At 48.3% G+C, this 19,458-nt stretch overlaps 1 protein-coding gene and 1 pseudogene across 1 annotated transcript; both read right to left on the minus strand.

Annotated features, from left to right (window-relative positions):
* Positions 1-457: 457 nt before the first annotated feature.
* Positions 458-8,105, minus strand: LOC4344560 (L-type lectin-domain containing receptor kinase IX.1). The gene is made up of 3 exons (XM_015794312.3): positions 7,470-8,105; positions 1,314-2,305; positions 458-1,197 (listed from the first exon to the last, which is right to left on the minus strand). Exons 1-3 carry the CDS (start codon positions 7,830-7,832, stop codon positions 528-530), a joined length of 2,025 nt encoding a protein of 674 aa, XP_015649798.1. The 5' UTR covers positions 7,833-8,105; the 3' UTR covers positions 458-527.
* A 3,718-nt stretch (positions 8,106-11,823) lies between these two features.
* LOC107281886 (uncharacterized) lies at positions 11,824-19,022 on the minus strand (annotated as a pseudogene).
* Positions 19,023-19,458: the final 436 nt, after the last annotated feature.

Genomic DNA, 19,458 nt, shown 5'->3' on the forward strand with positions numbered 1-19,458 from the left:
CGCGTGGCGTGCGGAGGTCGCCGGTGACGGATTGAGGTTGGCTTCGGTCATGGATACCGCGCGTGAAAGTTGCCGGCGACGGATCGAGGCTGGCTTCTGGTGTGTAGTGGATGCCGTGCGCGGAGGTTGACAGCGACAGATCGAGGCCGGCTTCTAGCATGGAGACTGGAGTGGATGCCACGTGCGGAGGTCGATGATGACGGGGATCGAGAGCAGCAGGCCAACATCCAGCGTGGAGCAGCAGGCTAGCATGAGGTACCGGTATCTCGAGGTACTTTTTGTTGGACTGGAGCAAAATCTTTTTCTCCTATCTTACGTTTTTCCTATGCTATAATCCGAACAAGCCCTAAACTAGATTTCACCACGATAGCAAGATCTCAGGCCCTCCTGAGAAAGGATCCCTGCCCATAGCTAGGTATCCACAATTTTCTATCTAATCTGAAATAAGAACACGAAGTAGAAAAAAAGTGCACTTATAATTAAATGATGTGGATCAATGTGTACCATGAGTGGGCAAGCGTACATCCCTAACGAGGTGTGATTGATGTTTGTGTCAAACTTGAGGATGATATTCCTGTCGACGACGAGTGCTGGCCCTCTGATGAGGCCACCGGCGGCCCATATGTTGGCACGGGCATCTTGGTTGGTAGCATCGGTAGTGGTCCATTGGATTGGAGAACTGCCATGGCAACTCTAATAGATGGACGAGCGCATCGGTCTGGGTGAGCACACCAGAGCCCAACAACCAAGACACACTCCATGTCTGTCGCGTCGTAGTCACCGTTGAGGCGCTCGTCGGCCGCTTTGAGAACGGCTCCCTGGCCGTAAAGGTCCCATACCCATTCGACTAGTCGGAAGAGGCCATTATTCTGGTCATCCAGTAGGTTCATTGGTCTCCTTCCACATGCCACTTCCAGAAGAACAATGCCAAAACTGTACACATCAGATTCAGCACTTGCTTTGCCTGTGATCACACATTCAGGGTCGACATAGCCCGGTGTACCTGAGGGGTGGGTCATCGTTTGTGCTCCAATAGCATGGTCAATGAGCCTTGCGAGGCCAAAGTCACCTAGCTTTGTATTGAAGGATTCATCCAACATGACGTTGCTTGGCTTGATGTCACGGTGCACAACGCATTGCTCCCACTCCTCATGGAGGTAGAGCAGTGCATTCCCAAGCCCAAGAACAATGTTGATCCTATGACAATATCCAAGGTAGTTGATCAGTTGAATTTCAATTGACATTTGTTGATTGCACATTGCAAGAAATAAAAAAAATAAAATCTGAAATATTAATGAGAGTTAATTAATTACCTCATTGGCCATGTGAGGAAGGTACCATTGCCATGGAGATGGACATCAAGGCTGCGGTTGGGAACGAGCTCGTACACGAGGAGGAGCTCATTGCGACCGTGGCACCAACCGATGAGCTGCACGAGATTGCGGTGGCGCAGCCGACTTATCACCTTGATCTCCGACTTGTACTCCTTCCTCCCTTGCTTGGAGGAGTCTTTGGCGAACCTTTTTATGGCAACGTCTATGCCGAGCTCTCTCAGATTGCCACGGTACACCGCGCCAAAACCGCCTTGCCCAAGCTTCTCCTCCGCCGCAAAGCTCTTTGTCGCGTTGACAAGTATGTGGTATGGGAACCGCCTCGGCCCCGTCCCCATCTCGATCTCCACGATGGGATCGCCTTCCGAGTCGTCCTCCTCTTCCTCCCTCATCTTCTTTCTCTGACGTCGTCGTACGAGGATTGCTACCATGGTGAAGAGGAGCACGATGAACAGAATTGCACCGACGGTGGCTCCCGCTACAACTCCGCCACGCGAATGTTGTCCTGTCGGCTGCTTCTGCTCCAACGTCAAGTTGAAGTACCAAGAACGCAGCTGATGCTGCTCAAAGGATGAACCCGTCGCCGCCGAGAAGCCAACGGCGACCTTCTCCGGCAAGGCGCTCTTGAGATCAATCTTGGAGCTGAGGTTGTAAGGCGTCGTTGAGCCATTTGCCCATAGCTTCACCGACATGATGCTCGAATTGCTGTTGTAGTCGACGATGGCGGTCATGTTGCCGATGAGGATGAAGCTAGGCAGGGATTCGGTCTTCACTGACCGGAGGGCGTTGACGTCGATGCCGATGTGGTCGTAGGTGGCGTCGGGGTCTAGGAAGGAGTTGTTGTAGGTGTCGAACTCGACGGCGACGAACCGGTCGCCGGCGGTGGCGTTGTCGAAGGTCTGGCTAGTGAGGCCGAGGGCGCCGCCGTAGCCCATGTACGGCATCCTCGACGGGTAGCTGACGAGGAAGAAGGTCTGTTGCAGTTATTCCTGGTGTGGCCCGAGCTGATCCGGACGACGCGGGAATGCAACGGTGTGTAACGGTGTGGCGAGATGCCCGGGCAAAGGAGATCGGTGGCGACTAGTTCGTGCAGCGCAGGAAGCGCGATGAAGCAGAGTGCATGACGGGGAGTAACCTCGTCGTTTCCACATTTGTAGGATCAAAGTTGTTAGCCTATAAATAGTTGGTGGTAACAGAATTTGTACGCGCGCATTCAGTTTTCATTTCAGTTCGAAATAAACACCGAAAGTTGCCCAAATACTCTCCCAAGTTATTTTGTTCTTGTTCTCTGCATTCTCTGAATTCTCTGTCTCCCTGAAAGTTTCTTCAGTCTGCTGTGCCGGATAGCTACAGGACGCCCACAAGGTGTTCGATTGGTGTTCTTCGCCAACAAGTGGTATCAGAGCACTCAGGTTGAGGGCTGATCTGACACCATGGCGTTGGTTCCGGCGGGAGCCGCAGCGGATCCGGCGAGGGGGAGCTCAGGGAGTGCGTTCTCCTACCCACAACTCACGGCGACGAATTACACCAGCTGGTGCATTCGCGTTCAGGCAATGATGGAGGACCAGGGCGTGTGGGACGCCATCGAGCCGGCGGCCGGGGTGGCCGTCGACCCAAGAAGGGACAAGAAGTCGAAGTCCCATCTGCTGCAGTCCCTCCCGGAGGACTTGCTGATGCAGGTGGCAAAGAAGAGATCGGCAAAGGAAGTGTGGGATTGCTTGAAGACAAGGTTCGTGGGCGCGGACCGCGTTCGCGAAGCGCGCCTGCAGACGTTGAAGGGTGAATTTGGTGCCATGGTGATGGAGCCGGGGGAAACTCTGGATCAGTACGCGGGCCGCATCACCGCGATGAGCGTGCGTCACTCGGTGTTGGGCTCGACACTGAGTGATTCCGCGATAGTGAAGAAGCTGTTCGACACGGTGCCAGAGAAATTCATCAGCCTCGTCGCAGGTATTGAGCAGTTTTATGAGATTGATAATATGCCATTTGAGGAGGCGGTGGGTCGTCTCAAGGCCTACGAAGAACGAGTTCGCAAGAAGAAGGCGGCCGCTGGTGGTGTCACCGCCGACGGTCAAGTACTTCTCACTCAGGCGGAGTGGGAGGCGCGTTTCAGGAAGGACGGCAGCGAGTCGTCTTCGCCGCAGAAAAACAAACCTCCCAGCGACAGGGGAAACCGTGCCCAGGGCGGACGCGGTCGCGGCAGAGGGCACGGTGGAGGTGGTGGACGCGGCAGCGCGCCGCGGAACAGTGGCGCTGGTGGCTCTGGCGGCGGTGGCCGTGACAAGAGCCACATCAAGTGCTACAACTGCGAAGAATTCGGCCACTACTCCACCCAGTGCCCTCATCCCAAGAAGAAGAAGGTGGAGGCCCATCTCGCGCAAACCGACGACGCAAACCCTGCATTGTTACTGGCGGTGACCGAAGACGAGCCGGCGAGCGGGCTGGTCGTACACGAGGAGCGTGTGTGGCCGCAGCTGCTGTTGGCTGACAGCGGAGCAGCCACCGGGGACATCTGGTTCCTGGACAATGGGGCAAGCAACCACATGACGGGTGATCGTGCTAAGTTCAGAGATCTAGACGTATCAATCACCGGGAGCGTCAAGTTCGGGGACGCCTCAACTGTGAAAATTCAGGGGAAAGGGTCTATCCTGTTCTCCTGCAAGAATGGGGATCAATGGCTGCTGCAGGATGTTTTTTATATCCCTAGTCTGTGTTGCAACATGGTGAGCTTGGGCCAGCTCACAGAAACGGGGCACAGAGTGGTGATGGATGAAGATGTGCTCGAGGTGTTCGACAAAAGTCCCCTGCGGCTGGTTATGCGGGTGAGGCGCACCCCTAATCGGCTGTACCGGATCGAGCTGAAGCTAGCCACTCCGGTGTGCCTGCTGACAAGGATGGATGAGCCAGCATGGCTCTGGCATGCACGGCTTGGGCATGTCAATTTCCAGGCGATGAAGCTGTTGGCTGACAAGGGCATGGCTGGTGGCATCCCGGCGATCACACATCCAAACCAGCTCTGTCAGGCATGTCTGGTTGCAAAGCAGATAAGGCAGCCGTTTCCCGCAACGGCGAACTTCAGGGCGGAGGAGCCGCTCGAGTTGCTCCACATTGATTTATGTGGACCGATCACCCCGACAACTATGGCCGGTAATCGTTACTTTATGCTAATTGTTGATGATTTCTCACGGTGGATGTGGATGTTCGTGATCAAAACGAAGGACCAGGCACTAGAGGCTTTCACCAAGTTCAAGCCGCTGGCCGAGAACACGGCCGGGCGGCGCATCAAGACGCTGAGATCGGATCGCGGTGGCGAATTCCTGTCGGGCGAATTCGCGCAGTTGTGCGAGCAGGCGGGCATCCAGCGGCATCTGACGGCGCCATACTCACCCCAGCAAAACGGGGTGGTGGAACGCCGAAATCGTTCGGTAATGGCGATGGCACGATCTCTGATGAAAGGGATGTCAGTGCCGGGCAGGTTTTGGGGGGAGGCGGTGCGCCATGCGGTGTATCTCCTCAACCGGCTACCGACGAAGGCGATGGGCGATCGGACCCCGTTCGAGGCATGGACGGGGCGCAAGCCGCAGCTGGGACACCTGCGGGTGTTTGGGTGCATAGCACACGCCAAGATCACGACGCCCAACCAGAAGAAACTTGATGACCGGAGCGCGCCGTATGTGTATCTCGGCGTGGAAGAAGGCAGCAAGGCGCACCGCCTGTTCGACCCGCGTTGTGGGCGTATCCATGTAAGTCGTGATGTCATTTTTGAAGAAAATGTACCTTGGCAATGGAGTGTAGTCGCAGGGGAGCAAAACTCTACCGAGTTCACGGTGGAGGAGGATGGAGTTGATGCACCGCCGGCAGGAGCGCCGGCCTACCCAGTACCGCGGTACCGGGCGCCATCCCCGGCAGTCCCGCAATCGCCTCCGGCAAGCCCGGTAGGGGCGTCATCGTCATTGCCGACTTCGCCCCAGTCATCACCGAGCTCTACACCGCCTTCAACACCTGCTACCGGCTCTGCCGGGCCGGTGGCGTCACCAGGTTCCGGCGGCGACCTTAGAAGCGATGAGGGTCCCGTCCGGTTCAGGAGTCTTGAAGATATCATGCGGGAGGCACCCCGCGTGGACCTGGTGGAGGATGAACACGATGGGGACGCGCTGCTTGCAGAGATGGAGGAGCCATCGAGCTACCGCGAGGCAGCTGGCCAGCCGGCATGGGAGAACGCCATGGCACAGGAGCTGCAGGCGATTGAGAAGAATTCAACATGGGCTCTCACTGCATTGCCGGCAGGACACAAACCCATTGGCCTCAAGTGGGTGTACAAGCTGAAAAAGAACACTGCCGGCGAAGTAATCAAGCACAAGGCTCGTTTGGTTGCAAAGGGCTATGTTCAGCGTCAAGGGGTGGATTTTGAAGAGGTGTTCGCGCCAGTGGCGCGGCTTGACACAGTTCGTGTCATCCTGGCTATCGCAGCTGATCGGCGGTGGGAAGTGCACCACCTCGACGTCAAATCGGCGTTCTTGAATGGCGATCTTGAAGAAGAAGTGTACGTAGCCCAGCCAGAGGGTTTTGTGAAACGAGGAGAAGAACACTTGGTGCTCAGGCTGAGCAAGGCGCTCTATGGATTGCGCCAGGCCCCGCGGGCGTGGAACACGCGTCTCGACAAGTGCTTGAAAGAACTCGGTTTTGCACGGTGCACGCAGGAGCAGGCCGTGTATACTAGAGGAAAGGGGCAAGCTGGTGTAATCGTTGGTGTGTATGTTGATGACTTGATTGTCACAGGAGAAAATCCACATGAGATAGCCATGTTCAAGCAGCAGATGATGGGGGAATTTGAGATGAGTGATCTCGGTCTTCTCTCTTACTATCTGGGGATAGAAGTAATTCAGGGGGAGAATGGGATTGCTATCAAGCAAGCTGCGTATGCGAAGAAGATTCTGTCTCAGTTTGGTATGCAGGGATGTAATCCCACCTCAATCCCCATGGAGCCACGGTCGCTGCTGCACAAGGATGCTGATGGAAATCCAATTGATGCGACCGAGTACCGGCGTGTCATCGGGTGCCTGCGATACTTGTTACACACCAGGCCGGATCTGTCCTACGCCGTTGGCGTGGCGAGCAGGTTCATGGAGCGGCCGACAACGATGCATCTCAAGGCGGTCAAGATGATACTCAGATATCTAAAGGGGACGCTGGACTCTGGTCTGGTGTTTGCAAGCGGCAGTGGCTCGTTGGACATCACGGGTTTCACTGACAGTGACTTGGCAGGTGACATGGATGACCGTCGGAGCACCGGCGGCATGGCGTTCTATGTGAACAGCAGCTTGGTGTCTTGGTGTTCTCAAAAGCAGAAGACAGTGGCGCTCTCGTCTTGCGAGGCAGAGTTCATGGCGGCCACTGCAGCAGCATGTCACGCGCTCTGGCTTAGGGCGTTGCTGAGCGAGATGATGGGTACTGAAGCAAAGCGGGTGAAACTTTTTGTTGACAACAAGTCGGCGATCGCCTTGATGAAGAATCCTGTGTTCCACGGGAGGAGCAAGCATATTGATACCCGCTACCATTTCATTCGTGAATGTGTTGAGAGTGGGCAGATTCTGATTGAGTTCGTTCGTTCTGAGGAGCAGCGAGCAGATGCAATGACAAAGGGACTGCCGGCGGCGAAGCTGGCGACTGCACGGCACCTGTTGGGTGTGCGTGATCTCAGGCCACGCCAAGACTAAGGGGGAGTATGTTGCAGTTATTCCTGGTGTGGCCCGAGCTGATCCGGACGACGCGGGAATGCAACGGTGTGTAACGGTGTGGCGAGATGCCCGGGCAAAGGAGATCGGTGGCGACTAGTTCTTGCAGCGCAGGAAGCGCGATGAAGCAGAGTGCATGACGGGGAGTAACCTCGTCGTTTCCACATTTGTAGGATCAAAGTTGTTAGCCTATAAATAGTTGGTGGTAACAGAATTTGTACGCGCGCATTCAGTTTTCATTTCAGTTCGAAATAAACACCGAAAGTTGCCCAAATACTCTCCCAAGTTATTTTGTTCTTGTTCTCTGCATTCTCTGAATTCTCTGTCTCCCTGAAAGTTTCTTCAGTCTGCTGTGCCGGATAGCTACAGGACGCCCACAAGGTGTTCGATTGGTGTTCTTCGCCAACAAGGTCATCCCGTCGCCCTTGTTGCTCTTGTTTTTCGGGGTGATGTTGAAGGAGAAGCGCGTGGTGAAGCTGGCAACCTCGCCGGTGGCGGCGTCCCAGAGCTGCACCGGCGGCGTGTACACCATCCGGCCCATGGTGCCGCCGCTCGACAGGTTGTTCCCTTTGCCTTTGGTGAGCTCGATCCATTCGGCGGCGGCGCCGGCGAGCGCCGCGCTGCCCTGGAGGGTGATGTTCTTGCTCGCGTTGCTGAAGCTGGAGTAGTTGAAAGATACAGTAGTGGTAGCGACGACGCTAGGCATGACGAGCAAGCAGGCTAGAGCAGCCATGAACGGTTTTGTCATGAGGACGCCGGCGGCCATGGCCGGTCTTTGAGCGGAATCAGCGGCCGGACAATACTGCCAATGCCAAAAACGGAAAACTACTAGTAGTACTCAAATCAGCAGGTGGCCAGTCGCCAGTCGCCACTCAGAGAGACCAGTCGAGATCTTAAGGACTCTGCTAATTTAACAAGTTGGTGGTTGGCAAATCAACACTAGGCTCCATGAGACCATGACCCTGACAGCTCTGGCTCCTCGGAAGGTGCTGAAATGTATCATATTTTGTCTATTTTGCTAATAGATGACGAAGTTAAGCGTAAGTTCCGTTTCTTGTTGGTATCTTCCCTTTTTCTTCAAATACATTTTCAAGAATGATAAAATCCTTTTTATATATATACATCAAGCTGGTTTATATATATATATATATATAAAAGGTGAAGCTTTGGACGTCATTGGCCTAGGCCTGCGGATTGTTTGCAATTTTTTCGTCTTTTTTCACCAAATTTTATAAAAAAATGTACTCCCTCTGTTTCATAATGTAAGTCATTCTAGCATTTCCCACATTCATATTGATGCTAATGAATCTAGACATATATATCTAATTATCTATTTAGATTCATTAGTATAAATATGAATGTGGAAAATGCTAGAATGACTTACATTGTGAAACGGAGTAAGTATAAAATTTAGCTGCTCCTCTTACTTGATCAAATATCCAAAGAAAGAAGATCTAAAATCTTGATGGTATTTTGCATAGTTGACTAGGGCTAGGTTCGGGAGGTGGAGTTCCACGGAAAATGGGGTTGTATTCCATTAACACGTGATTAATTAAATATTAGTCTTAAAAACTTGAAAAATGAATTAATATAATTTTTTAATGCAACTTTTCTATAGAAAACTTTTACAAAACGCACACCATTTAGCAGTTTAGAAAGCGTGAGCATAAAAAACGAGAGAGTAGAAGTTGAGAAAGTTGGAAAAAGAACAGCCTAAGAGGACTAACTAAACAATGTATAAAAAAAGGGACTTTTAGGGTACAATATACGGGTAGTATATGTTGCTAGTATGAATAAGATTGTGTTGGGAATTTCTCACAAAATAGGAAATGATCTTTAGTTATTTCGTGTTAGATCTTAACTCGGATAGTAATCCTAATTGATCATGTGTTAGATCGGATTACTGACCGGATACATTTGATTTGATTGTGCCATCTATTCAACATATGGGTTAAATACATGGAAAAATAATGTTCCTCCTTTAATTTATCGATACCAGGTTTGGAGATATTAGTAAATTACGTTGTTCCTTAATTTAATGATACCAAATTCTCCTTGCTTTCCACGTTTTTCAATTTGAGGGTCAAAACCGGGGGCTATGTTGGTAGTGGTGGTATCAGTTTTTTTTTATTATTATTTTCAGGCAGGTAGTATGAGTACCAGAGTACTCCCTCGGTACTAAAATATAAGTATTCTTAAATACTTTTAAATAAATTATTGGAAGTTTTTTTTTGGTTAAAAATAGAAAATAGGTGTACAATTTTTGGAAGTTTATGATTTGTTAAAAATAGAAAGTAGGTGCACAAATTCAATGAGAGACTGTTATTATTCGTTGAGATGAGAAGATAAAGAAGAAATAACTATATTTTTTAAGATAAATTTAAACTCTAAAAGTAATTATACTACTCACCGGACTAATAATACTTGTCGTTTTTTACAGGAATAAGATCAAACTTTAAAATCTTCAACTATAATAATTTTTAAAATATTTATCTTAAAAATATGGGGACTATATGTATAGAGTTGTTTTAAAATATACTTTAATAATATCATTTATTTGTTATATTGTTTTTATATATATTATAATATAAAATAGTGTTTAAAGTTGTTTTCTATCGGTTGGAGTACAATGATTGTCTCGAATTCGAGGGACGAGCCAATATGTTGATTTGATACTAGTGCCACTGGCAGTCGGGCAGTGGCACACATTCGAGTTGGAAATGCATAAATGCATGTGCATGAACAGAAGAAGGTACCGCCGTGCTTCTTTGGTTCTTCATCTTCGACGTGACTTGTTTTGGCTTACGCTTACCCCACTTGCCTTACTTTCTGGATGTCAGTGTTATCGAAAGAGGTGCGGACAACTTTGCGACAGTATTATATGTATTAACTAAACCCACTGGTTAGTACTAGTAACTCATATACTCTCTCCTTTTCTAAATATTTGACGCCGTTTAATTTTTTTTAACATGTTTGACCATTCATCTTATTCAAAAGCTTTTGTGAAATATGTAAAACTATATGTATACATAAAAATATATTTAACAATGAATCAAATGATAGAAAAAGAATTAATAATTACTTAAATTTTTTTGAATAAAATGAACGGTTAAACATGTTTAAAAAAGTCAACAACGTCAAACATTTAGGGATGGAGGGAGTATTTGCAACAGTATTATATGTATGTTCTGCATAAGTGTTACTCCCCCTATCCTCTGATATAAGGGATTTTAACATTTTTCTTGCACTGTTTGATCACTCGTCTTATTAAAAAAATTTGTGTAAATATAAAAAACGAAAAGTTATGCTTAAAGTACTTTGAATAATAAAGTAAATCACAAATAAAATAAATAATAATTCTAAATTTTTTTGAATAAGATGAATGGTCAAACAGTGCAAGCGAAATGCCAAAATTCCTTATATTAGAGAATGGAGGGAGTAGTATTTTGTTTTTAAGTGCTTAAGAATGAAACCGATAGTTTTGAATTTTTGAAATTGGTAATTACAATATCATAGGTATATAGAATAAAATCTAATACTTTTAATCCCTTATTTTCTGCTACTTCCTTAAGTTAGGGCATGTTTAGTTCGCAAAAAGAAAATTTTTGAGTGTCACATCGGATGTTTGACCGAATGCCGGAAGGGGCTTTCGGACACGAATGAAAAAACTAATTTCATAACTCGTCTGGAAACCACGAGACGAATCTTTTGAGCCTAATTAATCCGTCATTAGCACATGTAGGTTACTGTAGCACTTATGGCTAATCATGAACTAATTAGGCTCAAAAGATTCGTCTCGCGATTTCCCCCCTAACTGTGCAATTAGTTTTTTACTTTATTTATATTTAATATTTTATGCATGTGTCCAAAGATTCGATGTGATGTTTTTGGGAAAAAGTTTTTGGAACTAAACAAGGCCTTAATACACACTTCGAAATTACTGAAAATAATTTTTTTATTAAATAATATGAAGCTTTAAATTAATAATACTGAGTTGTACTTGTTATGATGTCTTACTTTTTTAGTATTTTTCTTGATAAAGGATTTTCTGAATTTAGGATTGATAAAAATACAATATTGTACATTTTCTGAGTTTTCATGGTGTTGTCTAAGAGGACAAACAGTGGTTTCTAAGTGTACACAAAGAAGTAAATATATTTATTGATCCTTAAAAACTCACTTACAATATATGTTCTCTTGGAGGGGTCTATTTATAACCTTAGAGTTAGGTATGCATTTTTTATATTTGTCAGCGAAATCAGCTATCTATATCGCTGAAGAACCTAATTTAAGTTAGTTTTACAAGTTGGTGGTCTAGACTCCTTGTATTGCGGTTCAGAGATGCGATTTAAACTCGGTGGAAACATAAGGGATGTAAAGTTGATTTAATCCATTGGGGATAGGCACGTAGATCAGGCTTTTCCTAGCGGCTGTCCCCCAACCCAATTCGTTCTGTAGGCAATGGCCCATGAGGAGGATGGCGGCCACCCCTTCAATTGTAATGGGCCGATCGTTTAATTCGCTTCAATTGTAGTGCTGCTGCAGTACGTAGCACCTATCGTTGCCCATCTCCCTCACTCGACTTATTCTAATGCTGGAACAGAAAATGGCCGGACAGATCTTTCTAGAGAAACTACAGTGCCATAAGATTCATGGCATAAGTACACATACATTACTCAAATCGGCAATTAGGCAACACCAAAGACCAAATCAACTCTAAACTAAGAACAAGCAAATTAAAAAACAAACACTAAACACTAGCACTGATGCTTGAGCAATGAAGACGAGTCCTTCGAACTGGTTGAATCGGAGGGAACCGAGGACCACGAGGTGTGAGTAGCATGGCCACTCGTCGTCGATATGGACGACGACTGCGTCACACCTGATGACGACGACATCCCTGTAGATGACGCAAAGAGCCCATGAAACGAGGCCATCGGCGGCGCGTACGTTGGCACGGGCATCTTGGCCGGTAGCACCGGCAGCTGGCCTCCACTCGATTGGAGTATGGTCATGGCATCTCTGATAGACGGTCGCACGCTTGGATCAGGGTGCGCGCACCAGAGCCCAAGAGTGATGACACGCTCCATCTCCGCAGAATCGTAGTCGCCATTGAGACGCTCGTCGGCGGCCATGAGAACATCTCCCTTGCCATACAAAACCTAGGCCCACTCAACCAGTCGGAAGACGCCATTATTATGGCTATCTAGTAGGCTCATCAGTCTCCTCCCGCATGCCACCTCCAGTAGGACAATGCCAAAACTGTAAACGTCGGACTCGGCACTCGCTCTACCGGTGATCACACATTCAGGGTCAAGGTAGCCCAGCGTTCCTGACATGGCGGTCATCGTCTTTATACCGATGGTGTGGTCGATGAGCCTCGCGAGCCCGAAGTCATCTAGCTTGGCATTGAAGGATTCATCCAACATGACGTTGCTTGGCTTGATGTCACGGTGCACGACACATTGTTCCCACTCTTGGTGGAGGTAGAGTAGTGCTGATCCAAGCCCGAGAACAATCTTGATCCTGTGGAAACAACCAATTAAGCAAGATAAAAATAGAATTAGATTTGACACTATCGAAACAGTTGAGATGAGAAAGTTAACGCCGAGAATTAATAACCTCATTGGCCAAGTAAGGAAGGTGCCATTGCCATGGAGATGGACGTCAAGACTGCGGTTGGGGACGAGCTCATAGACAAGGAGGAGCTCGTTGCGTCCATGGCACCAGCCGACGAGCTGCACGAGATTGCGGTGGCGCAACCGGCTTATCACCTTGATCTCTGACTTGTACTCCTTCCCTTGCTTGGAGGAATCTTTGGCGAAGCGTTTAATGGCGACGACGAGGCCCTGCTCTCTTAGGTAGCCTCGGTACACCGAGCCGAAGCCGCCTTGCCCAAGCTTCTCCTCCGCCGCGAAGTTCTTGGTCGCCTCGACGAGCTCATAGTATGGCAATCGCCTTGGCCCCGTCCCCACCTCGATCTCCGTGATGGGCTCGCCATTGTCACTATCCGTGCTCGCATTCTCCTCATCCTCGGCCTCCCTCCTCTTCTTGATCCGACGTCGTCGTACGATGATAGTTGCCGTGGTGAAGAGCAGCACGACGAGCAGTGTTGCGCCGACGGTGGCTCCGGCTACAACTCTGTGTCATGCCAGCGCCTATAGCATCAGCGGCAAGACAAGAGGAAGCCCAGCCCAGACGATCCATGCGAGATCGGCGGTCCACTCACTCGACACATACTTGCTCGTGGGCCGCCGATCTCGCATGGATCGTCTGGGCTGGGCTTCTTGTCTTGCCGCTGATGCTATAGGCGCTGGCATGACATTCCCCCCTCCTTGAGTTCCAGCTTGCCCCCAAGCTGGTGCCGCAGGAAAACGGCGACGGAGCTCGCGCGGATTCTCCCAGGTGGTTGCTGCTGGTGCATCGCCGGTCCAACGAATCTGTACTTGCTCCACCATCTTGGAACCCTTGCGGATGAAGCGATGATCCAAAATCTGCGCTGGACAAACGTGAGTAACATTTGTCGGATCCAGCACAGGAAGTGGAGAATGAACTTGTTCCGTTGGAGCCAAGGCCTTTTTTAGTTGGGAAACATGAACAATTGGGTGGATCAAACTGGAAGTTGGCAGATCCAAGCGATATGCCACCGCTCCAACCTTGTCAAGCACCTGAAATGGTCCATAGAATCGAAACGAAAGTTTACGATTAGCCCTGGTAACCACCGACTGCTGAACGAAGGGCTGAAGCTTCAAATAAACCCAATCGCCCACTGCAAAAGAGCGTTCTGAACGGTGCTGATCAGCCTGTTGCTTCATGCGAGTCTGAGCACGCAAAAGATGATCTCTGATCAAAGCTTGCATCTTCTCACGTTCATGCAGCCACTCAACAAGATCGTCTGATCGACAAGCAGCAGAAGCTGAAAGACCAAAGTAGCGAGGCTTATGTCCATACAGTACTTCAAAGGGAGTGGTGCCCAGAGCAGAGTGAAAGGACGTGTTGTACCAATATTCTGCCAACGCAAGCCAGCGACTCCACTGTGAAGGACAGGCATGGACAAAACAACGGAGGAATGTCTCTAGGCATTTATTCACACGTTCAGTCTGGCCGTCAGTCTGAGGATGGTAAGAGGAACTCATTCGGAGTTGAGTGCCGGCTAACTTGAATAGAGTAGTCCACAATGTACTAGTGAAAATGCGATCACGGTCAGAAATCAAAGACTGAGGCAAGCCGTGAAGTCGATGGATATGTTGCATATATGCTTCGGCCACATCCAAGGCAGAGAAAGGATGAGTCAATGGAACAAAATGACTGTATTTAGAGAATTTGTCGACCACCACAAGAATGCAATTGAAAGAAGCCGACTTAGGAAGGCCTTCCACGAAATCCAGAGAGACAATTTGCCACGCATGGTCAGGTACAGGAGAGGTTGAAGCATTCCAGGATACTTCACATGCTCCGATTTTGCTTGTTGGCAAACAGAACAAGCTTGCACATACTGAACAACAGTGGCACGAAGGCGAGGCCAAGCAAACAGCTGTTTAACGCGCTGATAAGTGACTTGTATTCCCGAATGGCCTCCAACTGCCGTTGTGTGAAGATTAGCAAGAATTTTCTGTTGAACTTCTACATTGTGACCAACCCAAAGTCTGTTCTGAAAATAAAGCACCCCATTGTGTAGAGAAAAATTTGGTACTGCTCCAGAATTGATACAGAGAGTTTGTACCTTGCTGCAGGCATCGGGATCAGAGGAATAACCGGCCACAATTTCATTGATCCACTCTGGAACTGCAACTGATAAAGCTGAGAGTTCCACCTGATCAGAGCCTGGATAATGAGATAATGCATCTGCTGCGTTGTTGTCAACCCCCTTCTTAAAAATAATCTTATAACGAAGCCCCAAGAGTTTGGTAAGAGCCTTGTGCTGCCAGGGAGTGGTGAGACGCTGTTCAGTAAGAAATGCCAAACTGCGGTGATCAGTTCGAATGAAAAATTCATCATGCTGTAAATATGGCCGCCAGTGATCTACCGCAAGCATTATGGCCAAACTCTCCTTTTCATAAGTAGAGAGTCCCTGATGTCGCAGTCCAAGAGCTCGGCTTAAGAAAGCGAGGGGATGATTATTTTGCATTAACACTGCACCAATGCCCTTGTCAGATGCATCAGTCTCAACCACAAAAGGAGTTTGGAAATCTGGCATAGCAAGGACTGGAGCTGTGATGAGCGCTTGTTTCAAAGCTTGAAAAGCATCCTCAGTTTCAGCAATCCAAATATAGAGCTGACCATTGCGAAGCAAATTTGTAAGAGGTTTACTGAGAATGCCATAATTGCGCACAAATTTCCTGTAGTATCCTGAGAGACCTAAAAAGCTACGTAATTCTTTTACAGAAGTGGGTGCTGGCCAATGTTGAATAACTTGAATCTTCTCAGGGTCTGTGGAAACACCATTAGGTTGAATTATATGTCCAAGATATGCTAATTCTTGTTGTGCAAAAGAACACTTAGTCCTCTTAACCTTCAATTGGTGTTTAAGCAAAATCTGAAACACTGTTTTCAAATGCTGCACATGCTCTTCTAAAGATTTGCTGTATATCAAAATGTCATCCACGAATACAAGCACACACCTCCTAAGTAAGGTAGCAAGCACACTGTTCATGACTCCTTGAAAAGTTGCCGGTGCACTAGTCAAACCAAAAGGAAGCACTCTGAACTCAAAGTCACCGTGATGGGTTTGAAAAGCAGTTTTATGCACATCATCTGGATGCATTCTGATTTGGTGATATTCGGAGCGCAAGTCCAACTTAGAAAACCATTGAGCTCCCGCAAGTTCATCCAATAGTTCATCTATCACAGGCAAAGGATACTTATTCTTCACTGTTATGGCATTAAGATGTCTATAATCCACACAAAACCTCCATGAACCGTCCTTCTTTTTAACAAGTAATACGGGTGATGAAAAAGGACTTGAACATGGTTGAATTATCCCTTTACTCAACATCTCTTGCACTTGACTTTCAATCTCATTCTTTTGGACATGAGTATATCGATAGGGTCTCACATTGACTGGCCCAGCTCCTGGCAGCAAAGGAATAGTATGGTCAAATTGTCTGATTGGTGGTAACCCCTTGGGTTCATCAAAAACTGAAGAAAACTCTGTCAGTACTGTCTGCACCACATTAGGAATCTGCTCTTGGTGCTCCAACGCGAAAACTGAACAAAATTGGACTAAGACACTGTTGTTCTGTCATTAAGTTCCCTAAGTTGCCTGGAACTTATGTGGGCACATTGCTCAGTATCAGACCTTACACCATGTAACTGAATCTGAGTTCCTGCACAAGCAATTATCAGAGATTTTGTGGTCCAATCCACTGTCATTAGACTGTGCTGCATCAACCAATCCATGCCCAAAATCATGTCGTAGTTGTTCAATTCCAGAACCTTCAGATTAGTAAAGAACACATGTCCTTGAGTGGTCCATTCACAATTCAGAATCTCAGAACAACAATGTAACATTGCTCCCCCAGCCACCTTAACTTGCACATGCACAGGCTGCTCTAGAACCCCTATAAAACTGCTTGCCACCCTTTTACTGATGAAACTGGCAGAGCTGCCTGAGTCGACTAAAATCAAGATTTCTTTGCTTTGGATTTGCCCCAGCATTCTCATACAACCACCAGTTTCAGATCCCTGCACAGCCTGTAGTGAAACTGCCATTAACGTTTGCTCAACAACATGATCTGTTGTGCTCAACCCGTCCTCTGCTGATTCATGCAACACTGTGAATAACTCTTGGACAGCATGCAGTTGCACAGTATTAGAACACTTATGTGTAGGCGACCATTTCTCTGCACAGATGTAACAGAGACCTTGAGCACGACGTTGAGCCTTAAGAGAAGATAATCTCTCATTCATTCCTGATGAACGTTTTACTTCAGACTCCTTCCTTTCTTCAGATTTAATGCCCATGTTGATGCCCCCAGACCTCATTGGAGGAGTTGGCAAAGGATATGCCCCTTTAAGATTTGCAACTGAACGTCCTAGAGAATTTCCTTCACTCTTCCTAACTTCTTTTCCAGGCACTTCATCAGCTGTCTCCAGCACTTCCTCCTGTAACAAAGCAACAGCCAAAGCAGACTCGAGGTCTCGGGGTCTCTGAAGTAAACAGCATTACGAATTTTCCTATATAATCCCTCAGTGAAACGGTGTGTCAGATAACGCATATTCACTACTGGATCATACACAAGCAACTTATTCATGAGTTCATCAAACTGTTCGTAATACTCCCACACTGTTCCCGACTGTTTAATTCCATCCATCTGCCGAATCAACAGTTCATGTTGATCCCTATCAAACTTATCAGATAGCGCAGCACAGAAATCCTCCCAGTTAGGAAACCGAACATGAGCTCTAGTGGATCTCAACCAAGATGCAGCCCTCCCAGAAAAGTAGATGATAGCCACTCGCACCCACAACCCCGGGTACGTGTTATTCACATCGAAATAATGCTCACACTTCATCCTCCAATCCTGTGAGTCGGTACCATCGAATTTGGGAAAATCTAACTTAGGCACTCTATGGCTATACTGACGTTCCTCAACCTCTCCATCAAATTCCCCAAATCCCGAATCAAAATTTTCACAGGAATGCAAAGGCACAGGAGAAACATTGAACGTACCCTTGCCCGGAGTTGGGATCAGAGTGGTAACCACTCCAGATGCCCTCCTCCAGTGATGTTGTGGAACGCCGTGGCCACCGGCCAGTTTGCCCCCGCCTTCCGCCGCGCCCAACTGATATGATGGTGGAGGAGTCGGCAACAATGGCACCTTCCTTTCCTCGCCCGTCAACGGGACCCGAGGGGAAAGTGCCGCTGATGGAGCTTGCTTTCCCTTGTTGGCGGCATCATGCTGCTGCTGAAGTTCGTCGACCTCAGCACGCAAGTCCTTGATCGCGGCTTCAACTTGGGGTCGCCATCCACTAACCCCTTCGTCCAACTTCGCCACCGCCACCTGCATCTCCGCCTGCTTGTTGTTCAACGCCACCAGCGACTCCTGGATGTCGCCGAGCAACTTGCCGAAATCGAGATTCTGCTTCTCCATTGCCTCAACCTGCGATTGCAAACGAGAAGTGTACCTTGGTTTCTCCAGGATCGCTGCTCTGATACCAAATGTCACGGCACTTGTGGAATTCACGCCAAGACGATGACGAAACCATGGGAATTCGAAGAGGAATTCGTGAATTGAGAAGAGAAACAGAGGAAGAACAGAGGAAGCAATAGAACAGAGAGAGAGAGAGAGATTTGAATTGAATTGGGAATTTAGTTGTTTCTACAATGTTCGATTCCTTCTCTCTCTACTTTGCCGATCTTATATAGCGATGTGCCAAAAGATCTCGCTCCCTCTCTGACAGTGGCCCGGTCGACAGCTACCGGGTCCACTCACTCGACACATACTTGCTCGTGGGCCGCCGATCTCGCATGGATCGTCTGGGCTGGGCTTCCTCTTGTCTTCCTCTTGTCACCGGTCGAGACGTTGCCGATTGTTTGGTTGGTTAGGCCGAGGTTGTGGCCACCGGCGCGGTCTGGTAACTTCGATGGGTAGCTGCCGAGGAATAAGGCCATCCCGTCGCCCCTGTTGTTCCTATCGCTCGGCGTGATGTTGAAGGAGAAGGTTGTGGTGAAGCTGGCCACCTCGCCGGTGGCGGCGTCCCACTCCCAGAGCTGCACCGGCTGCTTGTAGGACACCCGTCCGGCGCTGTTGCCCATGCCGTTGGCTTCGTTCAAGCTGATGTCGATATACCCGACGCTGAAAGAGGCGTTGCCTTCATATTCGATGCTCGGGTTGTTTGAATTGAAGTTGGTGTAGTTGAAGGACAAGGCGGCGACAGGAGCCGTAGGCAGGTAGCAAACGGCGGAGAAGAAGATGATGCCGACAGCGCAACTGATCAAAGAAACATCGGCCATCGCCGCCGGCGTCGATCGATCGGCGCGCAAGGGTGACAACGATACTACCAGTACTGATCGATCGGCTTGACCAGCTGGAGAGAAACGAGAGACAATGCTTACAGCCTTCCTACGTGACAATGCAGTCGGGAGTCCCGCAGATTTAAGGTAACCGGTCAGCCCTCATCAGCGGTGTAAAATTTTGGTGTGCCACGTTGGGTATTATATAGGGTGTCGCATGGGTTGTTTGGACACTGATAAAAACACTAACTACAACATCCGTCACTAAACCGCGAGACGAATTTATTAAGCCTAATTAATCCTAATTAATCCATCATTAGCAAGTACCACATTGTCAAATCATGTAGTAATTAGGCTTAAAAGATTCGTCTCGTAAATTAGTCGCAATCTGTGCAATTAGTTATTTTTTAATTCTATATTTAATATTTTATACAGG

The sequence above is a fragment of the Oryza sativa genome, chromosome 8 (genome assembly GCF_034140825.1).
Source record: "Oryza sativa Japonica Group chromosome 8, ASM3414082v1".
In the NCBI taxonomy this organism is placed as follows: domain Eukaryota; kingdom Viridiplantae; phylum Streptophyta; class Magnoliopsida; order Poales; family Poaceae; genus Oryza; species Oryza sativa.